Source organism: Macrobrachium rosenbergii, chromosome 21 (genome assembly GCF_040412425.1).
Source record: "Macrobrachium rosenbergii isolate ZJJX-2024 chromosome 21, ASM4041242v1, whole genome shotgun sequence".
Lineage (NCBI taxonomy): Eukaryota > Metazoa > Arthropoda > Malacostraca > Decapoda > Palaemonidae > Macrobrachium > Macrobrachium rosenbergii.
This window is the reverse complement of record NC_089761.1, coordinates 60132760-60156772: the sequence shown is the minus strand read 5'-3', so window position 1 is coordinate 60156772 and position 24013 is coordinate 60132760. Positions and strand designations below refer to the sequence as shown.

General features: G+C 37.2%; 1 protein-coding gene across 6 annotated transcripts in view; it reads left to right on the top strand.

Annotated features, from left to right (window-relative positions):
• Window positions 1-16002, top strand: part of LOC136850225 (small glutamine-rich tetratricopeptide repeat-containing protein alpha-like) — a 157483-nt gene extending 141481 nt beyond the window's left edge. For all 6 annotated transcript variants that reach the window (XM_067123860.1, XM_067123862.1, XM_067123865.1 and 3 more), the window contains one exon: window positions 14792-16002. In XM_067123860.1, the coding sequence (XP_066979961.1) occupies window positions 14792-14933 (142 nt within the window). In that variant the 3' untranslated portion in view covers window positions 14934-16002. The remainder of the gene's footprint in view (window positions 1-14791) is intronic.
• Window positions 16003-24013: the final 8011 nt, after the last annotated feature.

Genomic DNA, 24013 nt, shown 5'->3' with positions numbered 1-24013 from the left:
CTAAGAGTCCGTTCCAGAACATATGAAAACAGAGAAAAGCAAAGAAACGAAAAAATGGGAAGGATTTGGAAAATACAATTTCTATAGTAAGAATATAAATTGGTCAAAAATAAATGAAGAATTAAACAAGAATGGGAAAACATATTTGTAGTGATGATATACAGGTAAATACACGATATATTATATAAAATATTAGAGGAAATAGTGGAAAAATATATACCGAAGAAAAAAAGTAAACATCAGTCACGAATTCCAAGAGACAGAAGGATCTTGTTCCAGAAAATCAGAAAGTGGAAAAAAGCTCTTGCAAAAGAAAAGAATGCATGGAAAGTGATGAAACTAAAAAGTAAGATAGAAAATGCAGAACAAAAGATTATACAATCAAGAGAAAATGAAAATGGAACCTAGAAGAAAAGACACTACAAAATATCAAGCAAAACCCTAAAATTTTTTATTCATATGCAAAAAAGATGAATAAAATAAGAGTAGAAATAGGCCCTCTAAGAATTGAAGGGCGATTAACGAATGAAAAAAAGGAAATATGTAACATATTAGCAGAAAGATATAAGAGTGAATTTACACCTAGAATTGACAATGAAGATGATACAGAAATAAGAGATGAAAATACTGAATACTTATCAGATATAGATATTACAGAAGCCGATATTGTGCAGGCTATTAATGAAATTAAAAATGGATCAGCAGCAGGACCAGATGGAGTACCTGCCATATTGTTAAAGAAAGTGGTTCATTCAATCGCAGCCGCTTAGCAATATTATTAAGACAAAGTATAGATACAGGCAAGATTTATGATGAGCATAAATTAGCATATATTACTCCTACTTTCAAAAAGTGGTTCAAGACTAGAGGCAAGTAATTATAGGCCTGTGAGTCTGACATCTCATATTATGAAAGTATATGAAAGGGTAATGAAAAAAAATATAATGAAACGTTTAATGAAAAATAGATTGTTCAATATAGGACAACATGGTTTTGTACCCGAAAAAGTACACAAACCCAACTGTTAGTCCACCATGCATATATAAAAATATGATAAATGAAAAATATGATGGTTTAAGACTTTGCAAAGCTTTTGACAAGGTAGATATATTAGCGAAAAAATTAGAAAACATAACATTGTTGACAAAGTAGGAAGATGGATAAAAGAATTTTGCAAAACAGAAAACAGATAGTGATTGCAAATGATGAGAAATTGGATGAAGCTACGGTAATATCCGGTTTACCACAAGGTACGGTGTTAGCTGCATTGCTGTTTGTTGATTATGATTGCAGACATAGACAGTAATGTTAAGGACTCAGTAGTAAGAAGTTTCACAGATGACACAAGAATAAGTAGAGAAATTGCTTGTGATGAAGATAGGAACTCGCTACAAAGAGACCTAAACAAAAATATATAAAAGGGCAGAGATAAATAGGATGGTATTTAACTCTGATAAATTTGAATCAATGAACTATGGTGATAAAGTAGGAATGATATATGCATATAAAGGACCTAATAATGAGACAATCACAAACAAGGAAGCAGTTAAAGACCTTGGTGTGATGTTGAATAGAATATGTTATGCAATGATCAAATAGCAATTCTATTGGCAAAATGCAAAGCAAAAATGGGAATGTTGTTCGGCACTTCAAAACAAGAAAAGCTGAACACATGATTATGCTTTATAAACGTGACGTCGTAGTCCACTTGAATATTGCAATATAATATGGTACCCACACTACCAAAAGGATATCGCACAAATAGAGAGTGTACAAAGGTCATTTACAGCTAGAATAGAAGAAGTTAAGGACCTTGACTACTGGGAAAGACTACAATTCTTAAATTTATATAGTCTTGAAAGGAGAAGAGAACGCTACATGGTAATTCAAGCATGGAAACAGATAGAAGGAATTACCGAAAACATCATGGAACTAAAAATATCAAAAAGAGCAGGCAGAGGTAGATTAATAGTGCCAAAAACTATACCAGGAAAACTAAGGAAAGCACACAAGACATTAATCCACCACGCACCAGCATTGATAATGCAGCGTCTATTCAATGCGCTACCAGCTCATCTGAGGAACATAACAGGAGTGAGCGTAGATGTGTTTAAGAATAAGCTCGACAAATATCTAAGATGCATCCCAGACCATCCAAGACTGGAAGATGCAAAATATACCGGAAGATGCGTTAGCAATTCTCTGGTAGACATCAAAGGTACCTCACACTGAGGGACCTGGGGCAACCCAACAAACTGTAAGGTCTGTAAGGTAAGGGTCTCTCTCTCTCTCTCTCTCTCTCTCTCTCTCTCTCTCTCTCTCTCTCTCTCTCTCTCTCTCTCTCTCTCTCTCTCTCTCTCTCTCTCTCTCTCTCTCTGTACATATACATATCCTATAATGAACTATGAATTGTTGTATCATAAACATAAAATATGAATTACTGTATCATAAACAAAACTCCAAGAAGTTCACAACGCCATCATACACTGCTGCCTGTGCCCATCGCACACGGAATTTAAAATACAGTATTTTCGGTATTGTTGTATCAGTATTGCTTCATAACTTTGGAACCACCGGAACTGTTAACACCAGTGCAAAGTTGATTTATCATAAAATGAATCATTGTAAATGGGGATATAACTGTACAATTCTAGTAGTATACTTTAATTCATTGAAGAGATTGGTTCCTTAATGAAATTTAAATATTTTATATATTTTATTTTAAATGTAAAAGATTCATGTTGCTTTTGTTATTTTCAATTCGGTATGGTTTTATGAATAATATTTCAGAGTATAAAGCATGTATGGATAAGTGAATGTTTATGTAACTTTTTTCTTGAATATTTTTATGTTCTCTTTGGTGTCAGCATCTGAAATTATGAGTCAAACTTGTTTATGTTTATGTTAGATGGCCAAAGTAGGGGAATTACAGGTAAGAATTTTGCCAGAGGTTTTCATGAAAATTGGAAATGTTGCTAATATTTATATAATCTTGCCTTGAATTTCTATAAATGTTGCTGCCTAGCAAATATCAGTATACTACATGCAGTTTGCAGTGGGAAACTTATTCATAAAATTTAAAAATTATTGCATTATATACTCTTAGTAATTCCAGTACAGTTTAGGCAAGATGATTACATTATTGTTAGTCATTCTGTTCACTCAGATCTGATGACTGGGGAACAAAATACTGCTACTGATTGACACAAGCAGGTTAGGATTGTGTGTGTATGTATGTGGAGTAGCAGTCACTTTGGTTACAGGACAGTAATCACTGGCTACCACATGAACATCTGTTAGACAGGAATTATTCCCTTTATTCCATGAGTTGTTGTGATCTGGGGATTATTATTATTCAAAATTTGTAGATATACTATCTAATGACAAAAATTAAACATTGACTCAGTTTTTATTAAAGGTTCAGTATTTATAAAAAAAAAAAAAAGTCTTGTACAGTCCTTCGGAACTATACTTGCTCCTGTCAGACTGCTTTAACAATTTTTCTTACTTTTTAATGCCATCTGGTGGTTTACTTACAATTACATAGATCAAGAACTTAATCTAATGGTTTACTTACTGTTACACAGATCAAGAACTGAAATGAATTGTGTAAGTCTAAAATATTTCTTGACATTTGTGTTATAGTGCTGAATAACCAAATGATTCCAGTGCCAGGACATCAGACCAAACTTTAATAACTCAAAGTAAATCAAATCTGGCTAATCCAGTTGGTCCTCAGATGATGTACCATACCTATAGGTCTTAAATTATCTGCTGAAGTGAAAACCAGTAGTCTGTTAGGTTATTTTCTAAATAAAATCTGTTAGCTTAAAAGCCAGTCATAAAACACAAACAAGACAGATAGAGAACTTATTGTGGCTAATAATTATGAAAACATAAACAGTAAACAGTTGGTTTATATCTTCATGTGATGGACTGGTGTCAGATGTAGTCTTAATGTTGAATTTGCCTATTTTTTCACTGGGATGAAACCAGACACAGTTGATTCACAAAAATTGCATAAATTGATCAGTAATAAAATGTGAAAACTGAAGAAATGGACATGTTCCCACATGTATACAAACCCTTAGTCTTTACATAAGGGGGTTACTCTCTGTGCAAGCTGGAGCTGGCCGTTTAGCTTAAAACAAGTTGGGTATTGGTAGTTAGCTACCGATGGTATGCATTCACTTTACATTTTGGCTGTGTCTGAGATAGACATGTCTCTTCTGCTGACTACTGTTTGACTTAATCCTTTATTATTCTTTATTCTTTTTGTTTTTCAAGTTAATTTTTGTTTTGAGATATATTGCCTATATTTATTGAAATATATTTATTGAAATAATGCAACAAGTTCCATTTTGTTGCATTTTATTGTTTTCGCTCTTTGTTTGTGGCATAGTTATTCATACACAGTTATGCTACATGGTTGTTTTAAACTCGTTTTAGCCTATTAGCCTTTCTCTTTAATTCCTCTCTAACTTGATTTTGCCTTTTTGATATAACTCAAACCCAGCTTGGTCTTAGCCTTAGTGTTTGTCCTTTTATTCTGTTATATCTTTTTTTCTTTTACGCATCCAAGGAAAGGGACCTGTCTCTCACCACCAACCATTCAATTTTTAGATGTCGTCTCAACCTCGTTATATCAAACATCTTATTTTACATTTTTTTGTTTGTTTGTTCCGAAGTATTTTCTTTATGAACAAGTAGTTTTTCTTTTGACTACATAATTACTTGGAATGTTGTAATGTTTTAGTCTTTCAGTTGATGTAGAGATTGAGGAACATCGAGATGAAGGAGGGTTCTCTTGCTAAAGTGTGGTGGTTTCATAACCATCATACAAGACCTCTGCTTGCCTTCCAGCATAGATCCCCCTCTCTTGTCACGAGGAAGAAGCGGAGGTTGGTGTTGCTGGCCCTTCAGACAGAGTTTCTGATTTCAACAAGTCATCTCCAAGACCAGTAGCTGTTCTGTTTAAGGTTCTTGCTCTGTGTTGGGGGGGCAGGGAGATTCAGGCATTCCTACATTCCCTCCCCTCCTCCTGTTTCTGTTTGGAAGGATGAGAAGTGCCAGGAAGTTTTCCTTGATGAAGTTCCTTTGCCTCGCTTGCTCGTTTCATCGTCGTATGCTGTATCACAGTTTCTCCATCTTCTTTCTTCTCTTCTAGAGATGTTGGATGGAAGAATACTTTGTGACTGAAGGAAGACGACTCCCCATTGGAACTGCAGCCAACAAGCCACATTCAGCCAGTTGTTTTGGTTCGGGTGTGTGTACTTTGTTGCTGAGTGTCATAGCTTCAAGAGCTACTTCATCCCCCCAAGGCTTTCAACGTTGGATTTGCAGAAGACGAGCCTTCTCCTTTGATGTTGGGTTTGCAGAAGTCGAGCCCTCTCCTTCGTCTTTGCTGTAGGCCACAACCATGTCTTCCCCAGATGTTCCTCCCCGACTTTGCATCTGCCGTCAGTGCTGCTCCTGCCCAGATCGTCGTCTTTCCCCTTCCTTCCATTGTCCTTCGGGACACAGATGAACATTTCTTCAGTGCCAGAGTGTTTCTAGTTTACTAGGACTTCTCTTCCCTGCTTTTTCCTTCAAGAACAGTTCCTGGTTGCCGTTTTCAGCAAAGTTGCCAGAGTTTCCAGACATCTTAGCTGAAGATATGCTCTCCGAGGAAGGAAGAATTCGTGGCTGTGCAGTGTTGCTCGACCTTGTTATTTGCTTCACGTTGTATGAGGAAGAAGAGAGAGGCCTGGGATAGGCAGATGTAGCCTTGGCCTTGTCACAGTGTTGCACAGCCGTGACCTTTTATGATGTTCCTGCAGTTTTCCAGTCGTTCTTAGTCAAGATTCGCTCTGCAAAGATGAAAATGCACGTCCGTGCAGATGTTGCACATCTGTGCTGAAGTTGCACATCCTTGTAGACATTGCACGTTCATGTGGATGTTTCATGTTCGTGCAGATTTTGCGCTACCATGTCCTCCATCCCCTTTCTGTGGACATAGACTTGGCACTTCTTCTACTTAGCCTGTGTGAGTGTCAAGTATGTGGGATATTTTTTCATTCCTTCACATTCCTGCTTGAAAACGTTGCCACAGCAGGACACGTCCAAGGCCATGTCCCCATCCACGTTCATGTGGAGGTTTAAAGAAGAATGAGACAGCTCTTCTGAGAGCTTTTTCCTTTGTTCATGCAAAGGTTTCATAGTGGATGGATCGTTCTTCGGAGAACGTTTCCTGCCACAACGATTGTGTGGACGGTTGGCTGACATGAGTGGGACATCTGTAACAGCCCCCCCCCACATTCATGAGATTGCAACTAAGCTCATCAACATCTCTATGGCTCTGTGGGGTTGCGCCTCTGCTCACCTTTTAAGAAGAGTCCCTGTTGAACAAGATCGCCCTTCCAGGAGCAAATCTACCTCCACGGTTGGGTGATTAGCATCGACTGTGCTTCCGTAAAGGTCATTGGTGGGACTCCTGTGAATGTCTGGAGCACAGCACCTATCTATGTTAGTGTGAATAGCGGGCTGTCTTGCCTTCCCTCACCCACTCATGTCCATGAGTTTGTAATCACATCCGAGTGAAACATGTTCATCTAAGGGGACTTCGACAGTAATTTCCTAGAGCGGCTAACATCCGTTTCTGGTAACGACCATGTCAGAATGAACTGGATTGATCTCCCAGACCTTTACAACCGTAGTTGAATGAAAGACATCAAACTTCGACAGTAATTTCTTAGAGTGGCCAACATCCATTTCTGGTAACGACCACGTCTGAATGAACTGGATTGATCTCCCAGACCTTTACAACCATAGTCGAATGAGTGACATCCTTTCTTGACCGTGTTTATCTGTGGGTACTTTGACATATACTGTACAAATAGGATAGGAATTTTAGTTTATTTGTTCCTACTCAACTTGGTTGTTCCTACACGTATACAAATCCTTGGTTTTTATACATGGGAAAGTATTCCCATATGTAAAGATCTAATTGTTCCTACTCATCCTTGGTGTTATCATAGGATGAAGACATAGGCCACAGCCACGAGAAGATGAACCAGTGTCCTTACAGTAGATGACATCTTGTCTTAGGACAACTTCGGCCGACCTCGTCTGATCGAGACCGTTCCTGACATTGTTTATAAGGGGCAGCTTCGGCCATCCTCTCCTGACTGAGTCCATTCCCGATGTATTGGGGATGAACCGCAGCCAGGACTGGTTCCCTCATAGCCTTTTTCACAGCCAACTTATACGACCGTCCTTTGGTACCTGTACAATGTTGTCTCCTCTTTTCACAGATTGCACATCCTTCATCTACCGTCAATTCTTTGGTCTTTGGATCGGCTTGAATATTTTCTGCTCCTCCCTCTCTGGTTCCCTTGTCCTCTCTTGATGACTTAGTTGTATCATCAGCAAGAGTCGTTCAAAGTCTTTGTATCAAGTGTTCGAGACTTGTGACTACCTGTCCATATATAGGGTATACAGGGAACCAAGAGTGTGCCAGGTAGAAACGTCAGAGCTAGGATTGGTCCTCTCCTTTTTTTCAAGTCACGCTTAGAATGATACGCTCTGGAATCGGTCTTAGCCAATGGCCATTGTACAACCAAGTTTTGCAATAGATTCGAAAGGTGCCAGTGATTTCTGCAGTCCCTTTGGATCACAGAAACATGGTAGGTATCCCTTTCAACTCTTTCCCTTTCCCGAAAGTGAGATAAGGTCAAGAAGAAGGAATAAGATGCTAGGACTGCTTTCCTCCCCATGTGTGGCCTCCGGTGGGAATTGCAGTGAGACATAAGGATTATTTTACGGTGACTGGATCCTGGGTAGTGGATGTCCTTCAGTAGGATATCAACTTCCCTTCAAGTTCCTGCCACTTCCCATTAACCATCCAGTCCACAAGTTCGTTCTGGCTTGCTGAAGTTTCTTTCCATGGATTTTTAAGATACATATATGCTTACATATAGCTTTGTTTGAATCGGTAACATACATATATGTTCAAGACATACAGTTTATATGTTCAATGGGCCATAAATGACTTCTGACAACTCTTACACAGTCAGTCTAGTACAGTTTGAGAAGGATATTTTGACTTAAGATGTCAGTGATCAGATCACTTCCATAGGGCATCTTGTAAATGTTTTACAAAATGACTTCCTGACAACTCGAAACATAGTCATCGTCAAAAATCTAAGTAGCTCTTTTTAATAGATTGAAAACGACGTAAACTGCATTATTATTCAGTTTTTGACTTAAGATGTCATTTTGGGAGAATGTACTGCCTCTCCCGAAACCTAAGGACATCTTGAATATATTTAAATGTTTCACGTAAAATAAATTTACTCAGAATTTGTTACTGATTTTAGTTCTTATCTATTATGATATTGTGTGGGCTACAATTATAATTTGTCAAAATAAAATAAAATAAAAATATTAGAAAAAACAGATATAACTTGGTAAAATTAGCATATTTTTATGACTGTCTTTTGGAAAAGAGCCCCAGCACAAGATTGGAAATACTGTATTCACTTTCAACTTTCCCTGGAAGGTACAGAAATTTTTTTAAAATTTTTTTTCTTATTCTTTGTGCATATGCATATCATCCTCTTTCCAGTGATGTGGTTTTTTTTAAATTGGCCATCCTTATATTTAGCCCAGACTGTGAGGATTAAAGGTTATACCTGGTTCCCAATTTCTAAAACTGCCCCTCTTTTGTAGAGAAGGTGACAGGTATTTAGAAATCTGTCATAGACCTTTTCTTTCTTGACCCGTTTTCAACAGCCTTGGTTAAGACAGAAATGACAGCTCCATGCTGGTAACCATAAAGGATTCAGACTTGATTACTTCATTGGGTTGAGGGACAAGTATTTCTGAATACTGTACTTACCCATCAGTCCTTCCGCAAGTTCCTCTGCTTCATTTTCGGTGAGACTTTGTACCTTTTCATAGCAGATGGCTCCGTGCCTAACTCTCTTGCATGCTTCCAACCTCTCCACAGGTTTTCATTTGACTCTTCACCTTGGCTTTGACAAGAGGTTATGTTAGGTTAGGTTATGTTTTAACCTAACTTAGCCTAGTCTAACTAATTCTAGCCTAACCTCACCAAACCTGCACTTCAATATCCTGGAACTTGTGCCTCATGGTATCAACCAAGGGACTAGATCGGTTTAGGTTAGGTTGGGTATGTAACCAAACCTAGCCTAACCTGACCTAAATTAAACCTAGCCTAACCTGACCAGAACTAAACCTGACCTAATCTGCATCTCAGTAACCTGAATCTTTCTAGCTCTCCAAGTCTCAGGATCCGAGGATAGGCGTTCCATAGTGTTGTTAAGGAATGGTACCAGGATAGTGCCTTAGTCAACTAGAGGGGTCCCTAGTGTCCTATCATCTCCTCAATTGACATTGCGGGTGCACGGGTCTCCAGTAAAACACTCAGCGCTCAACCAGACACATTCCAGGATGATGGATATATGACAGACAAGTTCGGTCACTAGGGTCGGTGTTAACAACAATTGGTCTTGACACCTCAACGTTCCGAAGAATTGTTCGATATAGTAAGACAGTCAAGTTTGTCCTTAAATCTCGACACACTGAAGCCGTTAGTGTTCGGCTCTGCCCTGCCTTTACGGACTGTGGCATAACAGCCTTCAACCATACCATTGAAAAAATCTCTTCTTGTCTGGTCAGCGAAGTTGAGCAACAATTGGGTCTGGTCATTACCTGGATAGGTGACTTGGGAACACCAAATGCTGTTGATGTCTAGGAGTTGTCTTTTGTATCCATGGTTAGAAATGTTGGGGTTAGTCAGTGCTTGGATAAGTGACCTCCTAGGAACTTCAGATGGTGTTGGCATTTAGGAGGCGCCTTTCTCATTCATGATTCAAGTGTTGGGCTTACGACTTCCGTCGTTTTGCCTAATTCATCGGGAGATCTACAGCGTATGAGCATTCTGTTTCTAATGACCCTAAAGGCTACCAAGTGCCCAAAGGCCTTTTGCATTACCACTTAGGACTTCACCCCCAAACTAGTACTGACAACTTGTTTTAGGTTCTGACTCATCCAAGAAGTGGTGTCTAGGAGCTCCATTTCTTTTGACTTTATGTATGATCAAACGGACGTTTTCCACAGCTGACGTGATGGACAACAATGCATTCCAGGTGAGGGGGCATTGGTCTGCCTCTAGCATTCTGGAAGAACTTGTCAGACAGGTACTAAGGATGGGAATGTGATCACAACAGACTACATTCGCCTCCTTTTAACCTTCGGGACGATGCCCCTAGATCCTCAGACTTTTTCCTTGGGTTCTGTAGTGGCTGCTTAACCCTTAAACGCCTAATGGACGTACCATACGTCAACGAAAATTGTCTGTTGGATGTCAAGTGGACGTACCATACGTCGACTAAAAATGCTTTTTTTAAATATTCGCAGAAAAATAATTATAGGCCTAGTTTGCGGAAGGTTTCAAATCACGTGCCTTGAGGGATGCTGGGAGTTCACGGATCAAGCTGTTGTTTTGTTTATAAGCGTCACCCAGACGCGCATGCGCGAATTCCCTCCTTCTCGTACCAGACAGCATCAGCGTCGGACCGTGCGAGAGCGATTTTTTGACGCATCCGTGTTTTGCAGAACTTTGGTGAGTGTTTGCGTATTTGTGCTGCAACAGGACGTTTGCAGAGATGTCTCAAAGCCATCAGGACCGTGAAAGGCGCATACTGCCTGTCGGTAGTGAGCGTGTGAGACGAGTTTTAGACTGGGATGCTGGAGAAGGACCCAGCAGCCAAAGTGACCCAGCTTCTCAGCGCCGTGTTGTTCGCCCACGTGTGACCGAAGGCGACCAAGGACCACATCCCGTGCCTTTACGACCCTAGGAAGCATCGGGGTGTCCTGAGGGGCATCCGTAATTTTTGAAAAAACTTTTTCCCTTCGCTGAAAATCCTGGCATTTCTTGAGTCACCTTGTCGTAATTTTTTCACCGTTTTATATTATTCGTTACATAAAGTGTTATACATCAAAATGTGCGCAATTTCATGTAGAATACAACAAAAAATAAATAATTCTTTTAGCTTTTAACAGTTTTGAAATATTTTCATTTAAATCACGATAACTGACAAAATTTTAACATTCTGTCAATTTTGACTCGACTGAAATGCTCGAAAAATGCAATCGTAAGCCAAAATTCTTACATTCTAGTAACAATCAATCATTTACCTTTATTCTGCAACAAACGGAAAGTCTCCAGCACAATATTTAAATTTATGGTGAATTTTTGAAAAAAACTTTTTCCTTCACTCCGCAAAAAATCCTAGCATTTCTTGAGTCACATTGTCGTAATTTTTTCGCCGTTTTATATTATTCGTTACATAAAGTGTTGTACATCAAAATGTGCGCAATTTCATGTAGAATACAACAAAAAATAAATCATGCTTTTAGCTTTTACCATTTTTGGAATATTTTCATATAAATAACGATAAATAGAAAAAATCAACCTTCGGTCAACTTTAACTCGATCGAAATGCTCGAAAAAACGCAATCGTAAGCCAAAATTCTTACATTCTAGTAACAATCAATCCTTTACCTTCATTTTGCAACAAACGGAAAGTCTCTGGCACAATATTTCGATTTATGGTGAATTTTTGAAAAAACTTTTTCCCTCCATCCGCGTGCATAGTACGAACTCCGCTAAAAATCCTAGCATTTCTTGAGTCACCTTTTAGTAGTTTTTCGCCGTTTTATATTATTTCGTTACATAAAGTGTTATACATCAAAATGTGCGCAATTTCATGTAGAATACAACAAAAAATAAATCATTCTTGTAGCTTTTAACAGTTTTGAAATATTTTCCATTTAAATCACGATAACTGACAAAATTTTAACATTCTGTCAATTTTGACTCGACAAAATGCTCGAAAAATGCAATCGTAAGCCAAAATTCTTACATTCTAGTAACAATCAATCATTTACCTTTATTCTGCAACAAACGGAAAGTCTCCAGCACAATATTTCGATTTATGGTGAATTTTGAAAAAACTTTTCCTTCACTCCATAAAAAATCCTAGCATTTCTTGAGTCACATTGTCGTAATTTTTTCGCCGTTTTATATTATTCGTTACATAAAGTGTTGTACATCAAAATGTGCGCAATTTCATGTAGAATACAACAAAAAAATAAATCATGCTTTTAGCTTTTACCATTTTGAAATATTTTCATATAAATAACGATAAATAGAAAAAAATCAACCTTCGGTCAACTTTAACTCGATCGAAATGCTCGAAAAACGCAATCGTAAGCCAAAATTCTTACATTCTAGTAACAATCAATCCTTTACCTTCATTTTGCAACAAACGGAAAGTCTCTGGCACAATATTTCGATTTATGGTGAATTTTTGAAAAAACTTTTTCCCTCCATCCGCGTGCGCGAACTCCGCTAAAAATCCTAGCATTTCTTGAGTCACCTTGTCATAATTTTTTCGCCGTTTTATATTATTCGTTACATAAAGTGTTATACATCAAAATGTGCACAATTTCATGTAGAATACAACAAAAATTAAATCATGCTTTTAGCTTTTACCATTTTTGAAATATTTTCATATAAATAACGATAAATAGAAAAAAATCAACCTTCGGTCAACTTTTAACTCGATCGAAATGGTAAAAAAATGCAATTGTAAGCTAAAAAACTTACAGTCTAGTAATATTCAATCAATTTCCTTCATTTTGAAACAATTGGAAAGTCTCTAGCACAATATTTCGATTTATGGTGAATTTTTGAAAAAAACTTTTTTTTACGTCTGCGCGTTACGAATTCATGCATCATTTTATGATAATATTTTCTCTGTGTTGCTTTAATCGTTTTACAATCTGTTATATACCAAAATCATCGCAATTTAGTGTACAGTACAACTAAAAAAAATTAACTAATTAGCTTTAACCGTTTTGCTTACAGCGCGATTTGTATATAATTATATACGAGTTTTTTTTTCGCTGTCATATATTCCAATATTTATATATGATAATGATATTTTTTCATTTCTGATGGTTGCATACTAAACTTCAGGCAATGATAAAAAAAGGACCCAAAAATGAACTCTTAATCTTAAAAACTAAGCGTGCTGTGATTTTTTGAAAAAAACTTTTTTTCGCTTCGTCGCTAGCTCCTGAACACCACCGGCATACGGGAGACGTTTTTGTAAATAGGGCTTCGGCGTTTAAGGGTTAACAGTCATGTAGACCACCCAACTCTTAAGGACAGGTAGCATCTCACCTAAGGTGTATGGCTGCAAAGAGGAGGTGTGTGTGTGTGTGTGTGTGGGACTGGCCTCCGACCTTCTGTTATACCCCTCTAAAGGACAGTTAGCAAACTGTCACGTGCTGGACAGACATGCATGCAGGTGTTCTAGATGACTGAGTATCCTGTCTGTAATCTAGCTCTTTTTGGATTACTAGATGCAACCCCTACTCTTTCTAGCAAAAGGAGAGAGGGACTGACAATGAACAGACCCATTGGTTATCTTCAGCTTTATTGTCCCTGACAATATGGGTTCATCCAAGCCTATCTTTGAACCAATGACATTACCCTCCATTTATTTGAAGGCCCAGAAGTCTGGCAGTTGAACATCACACAAGTTCAACAGATCAGAGGCATGGGTCTCCTTCCTTTGATCTTGCATGACCAGGAAAGAGGCCCCAGGCGAGGCGAACTACCCGTCAGTTCATAGATTTGCTCAGAATCCTCCCACCAAGGAGTAAGTCTCCCATATGTAAAGACCAAGGGTTTGTATACATGTAGTAACAAATGACAAATTTTTAAAGTAATTTATATTTTTCCTCACATCCAAACCCGAGGTCTTTACATAAATGGCCACCTCTAGCCACCCCGCATTCCGTGAATGCATACCAGCTGGATGGGAGGGAGTCCTTCCCTTCCATCGGTAGCCAACTACCAATATCCACCTTGTCTTGAGTAAAACAGCTGGCTCCAGTGTGCACAGAAAGTAAACCTCCATATGTAAAGACCTCAGGTTTTGTATGGTAGGAAAAATACAAATTATTTTAAAAATTTGTCATTTTACAACACTGAGTACAGACATTTGGTAACATTACGGACAACTCATGTAATCTCACTAATTGAGAACCCCAATGCAGCTGCATTTATCTAAAACATTACTCATCCTTCATAACACCTTATGATCAAGTTTCATTTTCTTTAATAACCAAAAAATGTTTAAGCTGATTTTCACGTATTTAACTTTGGCAGTTTCCAAGGTTAAGATAAGAGGGTTTATAGATTTTCCACTTCACCCCCCAAACTAGTACTGACAACTTGTTTTAGGTTCTGACTCGGCCCAGAAATGGTGTCTAGGAGCTCCATTTCTTTTGACTTGAATAAAATTATATTAGGCTTCAGTTATCAGAATTAAATGAATAGGGTGCTATGTGATTTAATTATATTATTTTAAATGTATTAAATTTTGCCCTCTTGATAATAGAGCCATAAAGGATTATGGCCTTTTTTGCCACACTGCAAATGGAAGCTCTATCATACTGCATTCTTTATACATTGATGTTTTTGCTGAAGGTAAATTGATTCCTGCCAATGTTAAAAATTCTGATTTTTCAGGACCATAGTTGTGTTGAATCATTTGGATCAATCTTGTCATAGTAATTCTTGGGGATATATCTGTTATTCTCATAGCTGTAATGTTCTCTTGCCTACCAGGAATTTCTTGATGAATTTTGAATGGCATTTCAGACATTTCCACAAGAACTCACTGAAACTAATATTGTGTGTTACCTTTAGGGGTCGACAACTGGCGGAACAAATGCAGTCACAGCACCCAGAGTTAGTAGAACAAATACGGCAGCAAATGAACAGAGGACCTGGCAGTGGCTCTGGGGATCCTCCTGGTGGTGGAAGCCAGGATTCATCTGGTCAAAGTTAATAAGTTTATGTAGTTTAATCTTAGCAATTGGAGTGAGGGTTTATGTAGATGGCAGAATAATCCAATACCATTATTCTGTTGGAATAGCAAGAATTTTTGTCATGAAGTATTTTGTGCAAAAAATATGCAATTCTAAGACTTGAAATATTTTTTACTTTGAGTGTACTTAGGGTACATTTATTGTTAAATCTTGGATACCTAATTGTTACAGATGCAGTAATGATGATGGAAGTAAAACTTTTCACTGTGTCATCTGTAGACTGTGTTGAATACTGGTAATCAGAGTATAGATAACAGGAGAAATTATTCAGTGGGTTCAAGAATTTTATGTTTTCTTACAAAATTATTAATGAATCATAGTTTTAAAATTGCCATTTTAAGATTATTTATGTAGCAGTGGGGTCAGTAAAGCTTTTTTCTCATATATAGGATTGATAGATAATGTAATAGTGTATTTAAAAGAAAAAAGTGACTAGCTCTGTGGGCAGGTGTAGGAGTACTTTGAAAGAATCTTTTAGCTAAAAGTGCTGCATTGTGTATTATAGTCTTACTGTGGTTCTAACCAGTTTGTTTTGCTTTTATTATCATAATTGTTTTTTAAGAGACTACCATTTGCAAGCCTTGTAATTTGAGTTCTGGTATTTTGATTATATTAGTGTTTCTTTGTATTTGCTGTTGGTTTGGTTATAGTGTACAGAACAGTATTTATTTTAGTTATTCAGGGCCAGTCATAAGTCATTTTTTATTTTAAAAATATGAATATATTTTGCACGAATGAAAGGGCTTGAATAAGCACTTTGTACTGTGTCCATTATATGGTACCATATTAGGGATGGAGTTTGTTACTAGCTGAAGGCTGTTATTGGCCAATAAAGGTTTTTAAACTTCTTGTAAATGATTTTGTAGAAGTATTTGTTATTAGTATGAACTCCACTTTTCCACTATACTTTTTTTCCTGTTTACTGTCAGCATTTGACCCATCTCTTTCATTATAGAAGGAGCTTTTTTGTATATTGAAATGATAAAAATGCCTTTGTAACATCATGTGGCTAATCTAATCTCATTAGCATGCGTTTGTTTGCTTTTCCTTATATCTCATAGTTATTGACCGGTTGTCATACAGCCCCAGTAATCATACGTTGCCATATTTCTGCACTGAGGAAATCTGTTTCAGCATATTCAAGTCAACCAAGATCCATATGATTCTCATTGTGTATTTTTTGTCTTGCCCACTGACACTACATCCACCATGTCCTAGGAATTTGTCAGCATTATCTTATCCCAGAATTGACTTCCTTGCTACAGAGCTACCTTGTCAGTTATTCATTTCATTTCATAGTTATCTTTTTATGTATGGATCATTGCATTTAGTTGGTTTGTCTCCCGTTTCAAAATCAGGTGTTTTTCTAACCTCCTCATATTGGTTGTTTTGAATAAGCCACTTAAATAGTTTGTTTTGAATAAGCCACTTATCATCTCACTTGTGCTAGAACTAGCTGAGAAACAGATATTATAAATCTACTAAGTGAAGGATGGCTGAGAGACCAATATCTTAGGAAACTGATAGTAGTTTTTAATTTTTCAATTTTCAGTTGCTTACTGTAACCAATATGGCAGTGGAGTAAATTTTCATTGGTTGGGATGAGAAAGACCATATTGTAGAAGCCATCTTCAGATGACATATTCTGTTATAAGTACAAACACCAATAATTTTGGGTGTCTGAATGTACTTGGCATAGGTAATAGCAGAGTATCATGACTAGGCATAGTTGCCAAAGGACATACAAAAATACAATATAGTAATTTTGAGAAGCCTGTGAACTCCTTTGTTCAATTTAGACCCTTTTTGGCTCTAGTGCTGGGCTTCCTTACTGGATATGAGCCACTCTTCTGACATGTTCCATTATAAAAATTTGTTAAGGTATGTTAGTGTCCTTTATTTTGTATGCCAAGCAGTCAGTACTCAAGTAATGATTGTTTGTCTGCTTTACAATATTTTGATTTTATAGTGGCTATAACAAGAATACTAATTTTTCAAAAACCATATTTCAAATCTTGAATTTAAATTTTTTCCGAAGCTGGGCATGATAATATCGTGAACGGCGGGCAGCAACAGAGATGTTTTCTCTGTCTACCATGTGGCTGCTATTGTATATACCCTTTACTCTTTAGTTTGTGTTGCTGCTATTCTTATTGATTATTATACCCTTCTGTATCTAAGTTGTGTCTATAAACATCTATCATGTTTCTGAAATGTCCATTGATGTCTTCTGCTACTGATGAGAAGAGGTGGCAGGCAATTACTCTTAAGGACAAACTTAGGATAATCAGCAGACATGAAGGCAGCATGCCTGTAGAGTCTATCAGCGTGTATTGCTTGGGAACTTAGACTTTAACAATTTTTTACATCAAACATATTAAGGATACAAAGTGGACTGATAGTGTGCTGATGATCCTACGTAAATGTAGCACTTCAATGTTTTGTCATTCCTCATTTAATAAAAGATTAAAAAATCCACAATCTAAATATTGTATTGTGTATTCATAAGATGTATATTGACAGTAGCAACCACTTAAAGTGATGGGCAGTATAACGCCCACCAAAAAACATCAACAAGATATTATTCAAATGTCTTGTATTGGAATTTGTTATGTATTGTTGTAACACTAGAATATAATATTTATTATATTTTTTGTATACAATAAACTAATACCCAGTATTTTTAGACAAAGTTTCCACTTTAAATAGAATTGGGCAGTCTCAGCTCAAGCTGGTCAGTTAGGAACCATAAGATTAAAACAATTTTTAAAGTCAAATTTGCTTTTGCTATGTAGATGCATTGTTTATGAATACAGGCAGTCCCCAGTTATTGGCAGGGGTTCTGTTCTGACAACGTGATAAGTGAAAATCGCTGATAATAAAAAATTTGGCACCAATAACCAGAGATCGGAGCCTCTGTTAGGTATGTATCAGCGCCAATACCCAATTATCAGTTCCGTTAAGCAGAAATCGGTGCTGAAAATCACTGATTTTCATCGCTAGACAACTGCCGTAAAAACGGATCGCTTATAACCGGGGATCGCTGTACATTTCTTTTTTATTTATGGCATCATTTATGTAAAAATTTTACTTATAGCATCTGTATGTATTTATTGTTTTATGAGTACAGTGTTGTGTACACCACACTTTAGTCACTGTACATTGTTACAGCATCCAGATCACAGATTCTTCATATATACAAAGCAAACCAACTAATGGCAAAGGTATTTACACACACATATATATATATATATATATATATATATATATATATATATATATATATATATATATATATATATATATATATATATATATATATATATATATATATATATATATATATATATATATATATATATATATATATATATATATATATATATATATATATATATATATATATATATATATATATATATATATATATAAATGCATGATATTCCTTTAGCAGATTAAAATGGAATGAAATACATTGAATGAATATGTAAGTTCATGTTGAAAGCTGAATCTAGGTAATTACCATGGTGTACTCGAACAAAGTATATACTGTATTACATTTTTCAGAATCCAAGGTGATCTGTTATGAATCAGTTTGACAAAAAAAACTTCAGTCAAACACAAAGTCATGTCCTTCCATAGAGACAGTAAACTTGTGCAATTGTGAGCACATAACCGTAAAGGTCATATGGATAAGAATATTTGATGGCAGATAATGACATGATGAGATATCTCTTATAACAAATTGACCCTCTTTTTGTGTTGGACCAACATAAATACACAAAAAGCACTAATGCTCTCAATCACTGTAAATCAGATAATGTCAAACTAGCTAAGTGTTGAGGTAGCTCTTGGAGGTCATTGTTGTGGCTATTAATATCATATCTGAATGGGATGGCTTTTGAAGCCAAAAGAGTAGAACTTTGACCTAGGAAAATTTTCCAAAGCAAATAGAGAGTACAACCTTGACATTGAGTATGCCAGTGCATTTTTCACAACATGAGTGTGTCTGCTTTGCATGATTACTGATTGGGTTCACTGATAATTGGCTTCTAACCTCATATAGCCTTGATAATGAAGTACAGTATCTCTTAGAGAAGCTTTATTTATCACCCATTCATCCTGCAAGAAACATGTTGTCTGTCGTTGTATGTTGACTATTTATGACTCGTTTTCCATCCGTCCTGTTTCATGTCTGTCATAGTGTTTAAGGATGCCTCTGCCCAAAGACGAGACTCACTTTTGTCTTAGACTTGCTGTCCTCCTTTGTATGATTCAAGGATTTAGAACAAAACCATTGTGAAGATGTCTTCCCATAAGAGCCTGCATTTTTCCAGAAAGTACTACATTATCTGTGTTGATATTTTGTTTGTACAAGAGTGCAAACCCTCGGTCTTTACATATGGGATTGACTTTCAGTGAACTGGAAATCCGGCCATTATACTTTTGCAAAGAGGTTATGATAACAGTTACCGATGGTAGGGGCAGAAGCACCTCCCGCCAAGTTGGTATACATTCAGTTCTATGCAGTTTTCTTTTGGCTGCAGTGTGGTATAGACGTGTTTATTTCTGTCCTGCTGTTCGACTTTTTCTTCTGTGTTTGAATATATTTGTTTTGAATATATTTTGTATTTTTTGTTTATACTTTGCATATATTGACATATTAAAACAATTCAACATGTTTTTCTGTCTCACAAATGATATACTGACTTGTTCTTGCTATGTAGCCATATTGACTCAGTTTAGCCTGTATAAGTTTTGGAGCTTTTCTCCTTTTACAGTATATCATTTTCTTACTTTTTTCGTATTTATGCAGAACCAACATCTACCTCCTTGGTGTTTGTTTTGTATATTATGTTTTCTTTATTCACGTAATTGTGGAGAGTTGGAGGGGTAATTTCAATTCTCAATGCCATCTGTTCTATTTTCAGACATCTCTCAACCTCATTTAAGAACTTCCCTCTTTGACGTTCTTTTCCTCCTTGTTCTGAAGTGCATTTTCATGAACAATGTATTTTATTTTTGACTACAAATTTCTTGGAATGCTGTAATGTATTAGTCTTTCAGACGTGTAATTGAGAGGAATGACACAAGGCAGGTTTTCGTGTTTCCAGGTGAGGGTTTCATATTCAGTCATATGAGGGTACTTCTTGCCTAAAGCTTTAGGGAGGGGTGTTGCCTAGTGTCCTATCATCTCCTCAGTTGACAGTGCAGGTGCACGGGTTTGCGGTAGCACACTCAGCACAGCAGTCAACCAGATACACGCCAGGATGATGGATGTACGACAGACAAGTTCAGTTTCGCATCCATGATTCAAGTCTTGTGCTTACAACTTCCTGTCATTTTGCCTGATTCGTCAGATCAACAATACCCCCAAATTAAGTTCTGACAACTTGCGTTTGGTTCCCACTCGGTCAAGAAGCGTTGTCTAGGAGCTCCATTTCTTGTGACTTGATGTAGTTACACTCCTCCTGTGAGGAGTGGGAGATGTAAGCAGTAGCTGCTGATGCTTTAATTACCAGTTGATTCACAGCCGGAGGAGAGAATATCGTGTGGATCAGTCTTAATTAAGACAGTTTCAGGAGTCTCAGTGTCCAACACTCCTTTGATAGCAATGACACCAAGGTAGTTCCATGGTTAAACTATCCTCCTCCAGAGATTTTCATTCTTCAGAGCATTGACCAGGGCGGCAGTCTCCTACACTTCCTTTCTTGGAACTTAAGCACAGTTTTTTTTAGACTTTCAAGATCCAAGATAGACACTCCTCAGTGTAATAGCAACAACACCGCTGTGGTGTCATGGTCAACAAAAGGTCCTAGTGTCCTTTTATCTGCTCTATTGCAGTGCAAGTACATGAGCAGACAGAAGAACAATCAGTGCAGTAGCCAACCAGACAGCCCAAGCAAGATGGATGTAATTACAACATTTATTTGCTAAAGTCAGAGATAAGGACAGTTGATCTTGGCACCTTGACTTCCAGATTAGTTAAACCTCTGAAGAAACTTGATCATAGTCCTTCTTTCTTGATTTACTGAAGTTTGTGCTGTTCTGCTCTGTCTTCTCGCACCTTTGAATAAAGTAAGACATCTTTGATACCCATCTACATGTTTCGAAAGTGATCATTGACATAGATCATTCCACTTCTATAGTCCTGTGGTGCCGGTGACAGTATCATGTCTATGTTGCCTCCATAAAGACTAGACTTTCAACCCAATGCTAATGTCTCGTTTGTTACCTTCAAGTTGGCCAAGAAACGGTGTCCAAATTGTCATTTTTCTGATTAGTGAGATGGTCAAATGAGCGTACCCTGCAACTTCTTGGTAGACATCGTTACATTTCGGACCAGGTCTTTCGAGGCCAGGAGCATCAGTCTGTCCATTGCATTCAAGCAGAACCTGTCAGTTGAGTACTATAACAAAGTCCAGCGTTCTTTGCAGTTAAGCCCCAACCACAGCTTACATGATGACCATCCCTAAGAGCTAATTGGCTGGCAATAGTTTCGAAAAGTTGGTTAATCTGTGGTTCTTTTCATGTTCATTAATATTGCAATGGTTGTTGTACCGAACTAAATTACGTTCTGCAGATTATCAAAAGAAAACGTTATATTATCCCCCAAAATAAAATCGTAATACGCATCTCAATAAAGGTGGTTAAAAAAAAAGGAAAATATGAACAAAGTCAGGAGTGTTCCGCGATGCTACAGTGTTGTGTTTCGTAAAGAAGGTTCACCTGAATATGGAGGTGACACAGGGAATGTCTGCATTCGAATCGGTGCAATTGAATCACTGGACAATGATAATTACCGTCTGATATTGTCAAGCGTGTTCACCATTCTAAACTCACCATTCTAAACTTAAACACAAAGACTTTCTCAGACCTATGCAGACTGATATTTCATATTGATTTCAGGAAATTTTGCTACATTTTAAGTCATAAAATCGATTTCATTGCACTCGTTTACACATTCGGAGAGATGACAAGCAGTGACTGCACTCTACAAAACCTGTATATGACTATGTGTAATTTAAAGTTTTACAGTATAATAGGCTGTATGAGTAATATTGGATGTAATTTGCTGAGAATTTTCTTAAGGACATTATCTTCTTTCGAAATAACAGATCATAAAAATGGACGTAGACCTATAATATCCTATGTCTTTTTGTCGGTTTACGCAGTTTATGGTGTTTGGATTATAGGCCTACCCTATACTTAGTCGTTTTATTGTGGTTATTCTTATTTTTTTATGGTGCTTGTAGTTTTGTGTCTTCAAAAACTTTTCATATGGTGACCTACAACTGCAGAATAAACATAGACCTATTCATAAAATACTGGTGTAAAGAATTATCTGCTTTTGTCAATTGAAATTTAGTCATTTGTTTTAATTAAAAGTAATCGAGATGAGAGAGAGAGAGAGAGAGAGAGAGAGAGAATATTTACTGGCTCGTGTATCCTTTTGTCCAACAGCGTAACTTATAAGAATGCCCCCAAAAGTAAATGAATATCATGGGCTACTTGCAGACTGGTTTGGATCCTCTCATACATAACTTTTTCAGCTATCATTTATTTTTTCTTATTTCATTAAGCATCTTATGATGCCTTCCTACCATAGCCTTAATTTTCATGGAAATGCTACAGCAGCCTTATATTTACTCATCACAGTAATATAATTTGTTATCCCTTTTGTAAATATATTTTCAATATATTTCATTGAGAGCAGTTTGATAGTTGTGTGTAAGGCTGAGATAGTCCTATGATTGATCTGTGTGTCATTGGCTACGTGCCCATAAGTTTTACTTTTATTCTCTGTGGTATAAGTGGCGTTGCAGTTACTATGGCCATCCATGCATGTCTGTGCATGTGCACTTGTTTATACGTATACATTCCACTTTATATTATGCATTATGTATTGTGGAGTTGAAACTACTATATTAATTAAAAGTTACTCTATTTCCAACAGATAAGGGAAGAAAACTATTTGCGATAAGAAATTAACATGTAGGCCCATGTCCTGTCATGTTCTCAAAATATAAGAATTTAATGTGTGGTCCTATGACCTGTCATTGCCTCAGTATATAAGAAATTGACTTGTAGGTCTACGACTGTCATTGCCTCAAAATATAAGAAATTGATATGTAGGCCTAATCTCTCGATATTAACATTTGACATGGCTGCATAAGCCTATGCTTCATTTCAATTAATGTGCCCTATGTGGGATCGCTTATGTAGGCCAACACGAATTTAAAAACAAAAGGCAAGATGCTTGTGTGTTTAGGCTCCGCATGTTAAATTAAAAAAAGATGCACTGACTAAATGATTCAAGATCTTCCTAATGATATATAGCTTAATATATCTTTTATCGGAGATATCAGTTGCATACTTCACAACTCCGGGAACTCAAATCTGCGGTGTCATCATTCATGCATGGCACACATGACAGAACAGAGTCAAATCTGTTCTGGTAATCATTTGGATTGCTAACTAGTGTGACGTCATTCACCCCTCGAGAGCTAACCAATCACTGGCGTGCAGTGGGCGGGGCTTAGCTGCAAAGAGCGGTGGACTCTGCTATAGGATGGAATGTAATCGTGCAGTTCACATTCATCTCTTTTTACCTTGGGAAGTTGCCCATAGGTCCTTGGACTCCTTTTCCTTGGATCCTATGATGGGTCCTCAACAAGTCATGTAGTTCACCCAGCTCTTGAGGGACAGGCTGCATCTTGTCTAAGGTGTGCGTCTGCTAGAAGGTGTGTTTGGGACTGGCCTCCTCCCTTTCTCCTGTCTCCTTCCTCTTCAAGTGGGCAGAGGAACAGTGAACGAGCTGTCACGTGTTGGACTGGTGTGCATGCAGGTGATCTAGATGACTTGAGTATCCTATCTATAATCTAGCTTTATTTGGATTAGTAGATGCAGATCCTTCCTTCTTTCTAGCAATGGGAGAGAGGGACTGACTATAAGCAAACCAGTTGGTTATTCTTAGCTTTGTAGTCTCCAACACTGTGGGTTCATCCAAACCTTTTCAAATCAAGGATATTACATTCCT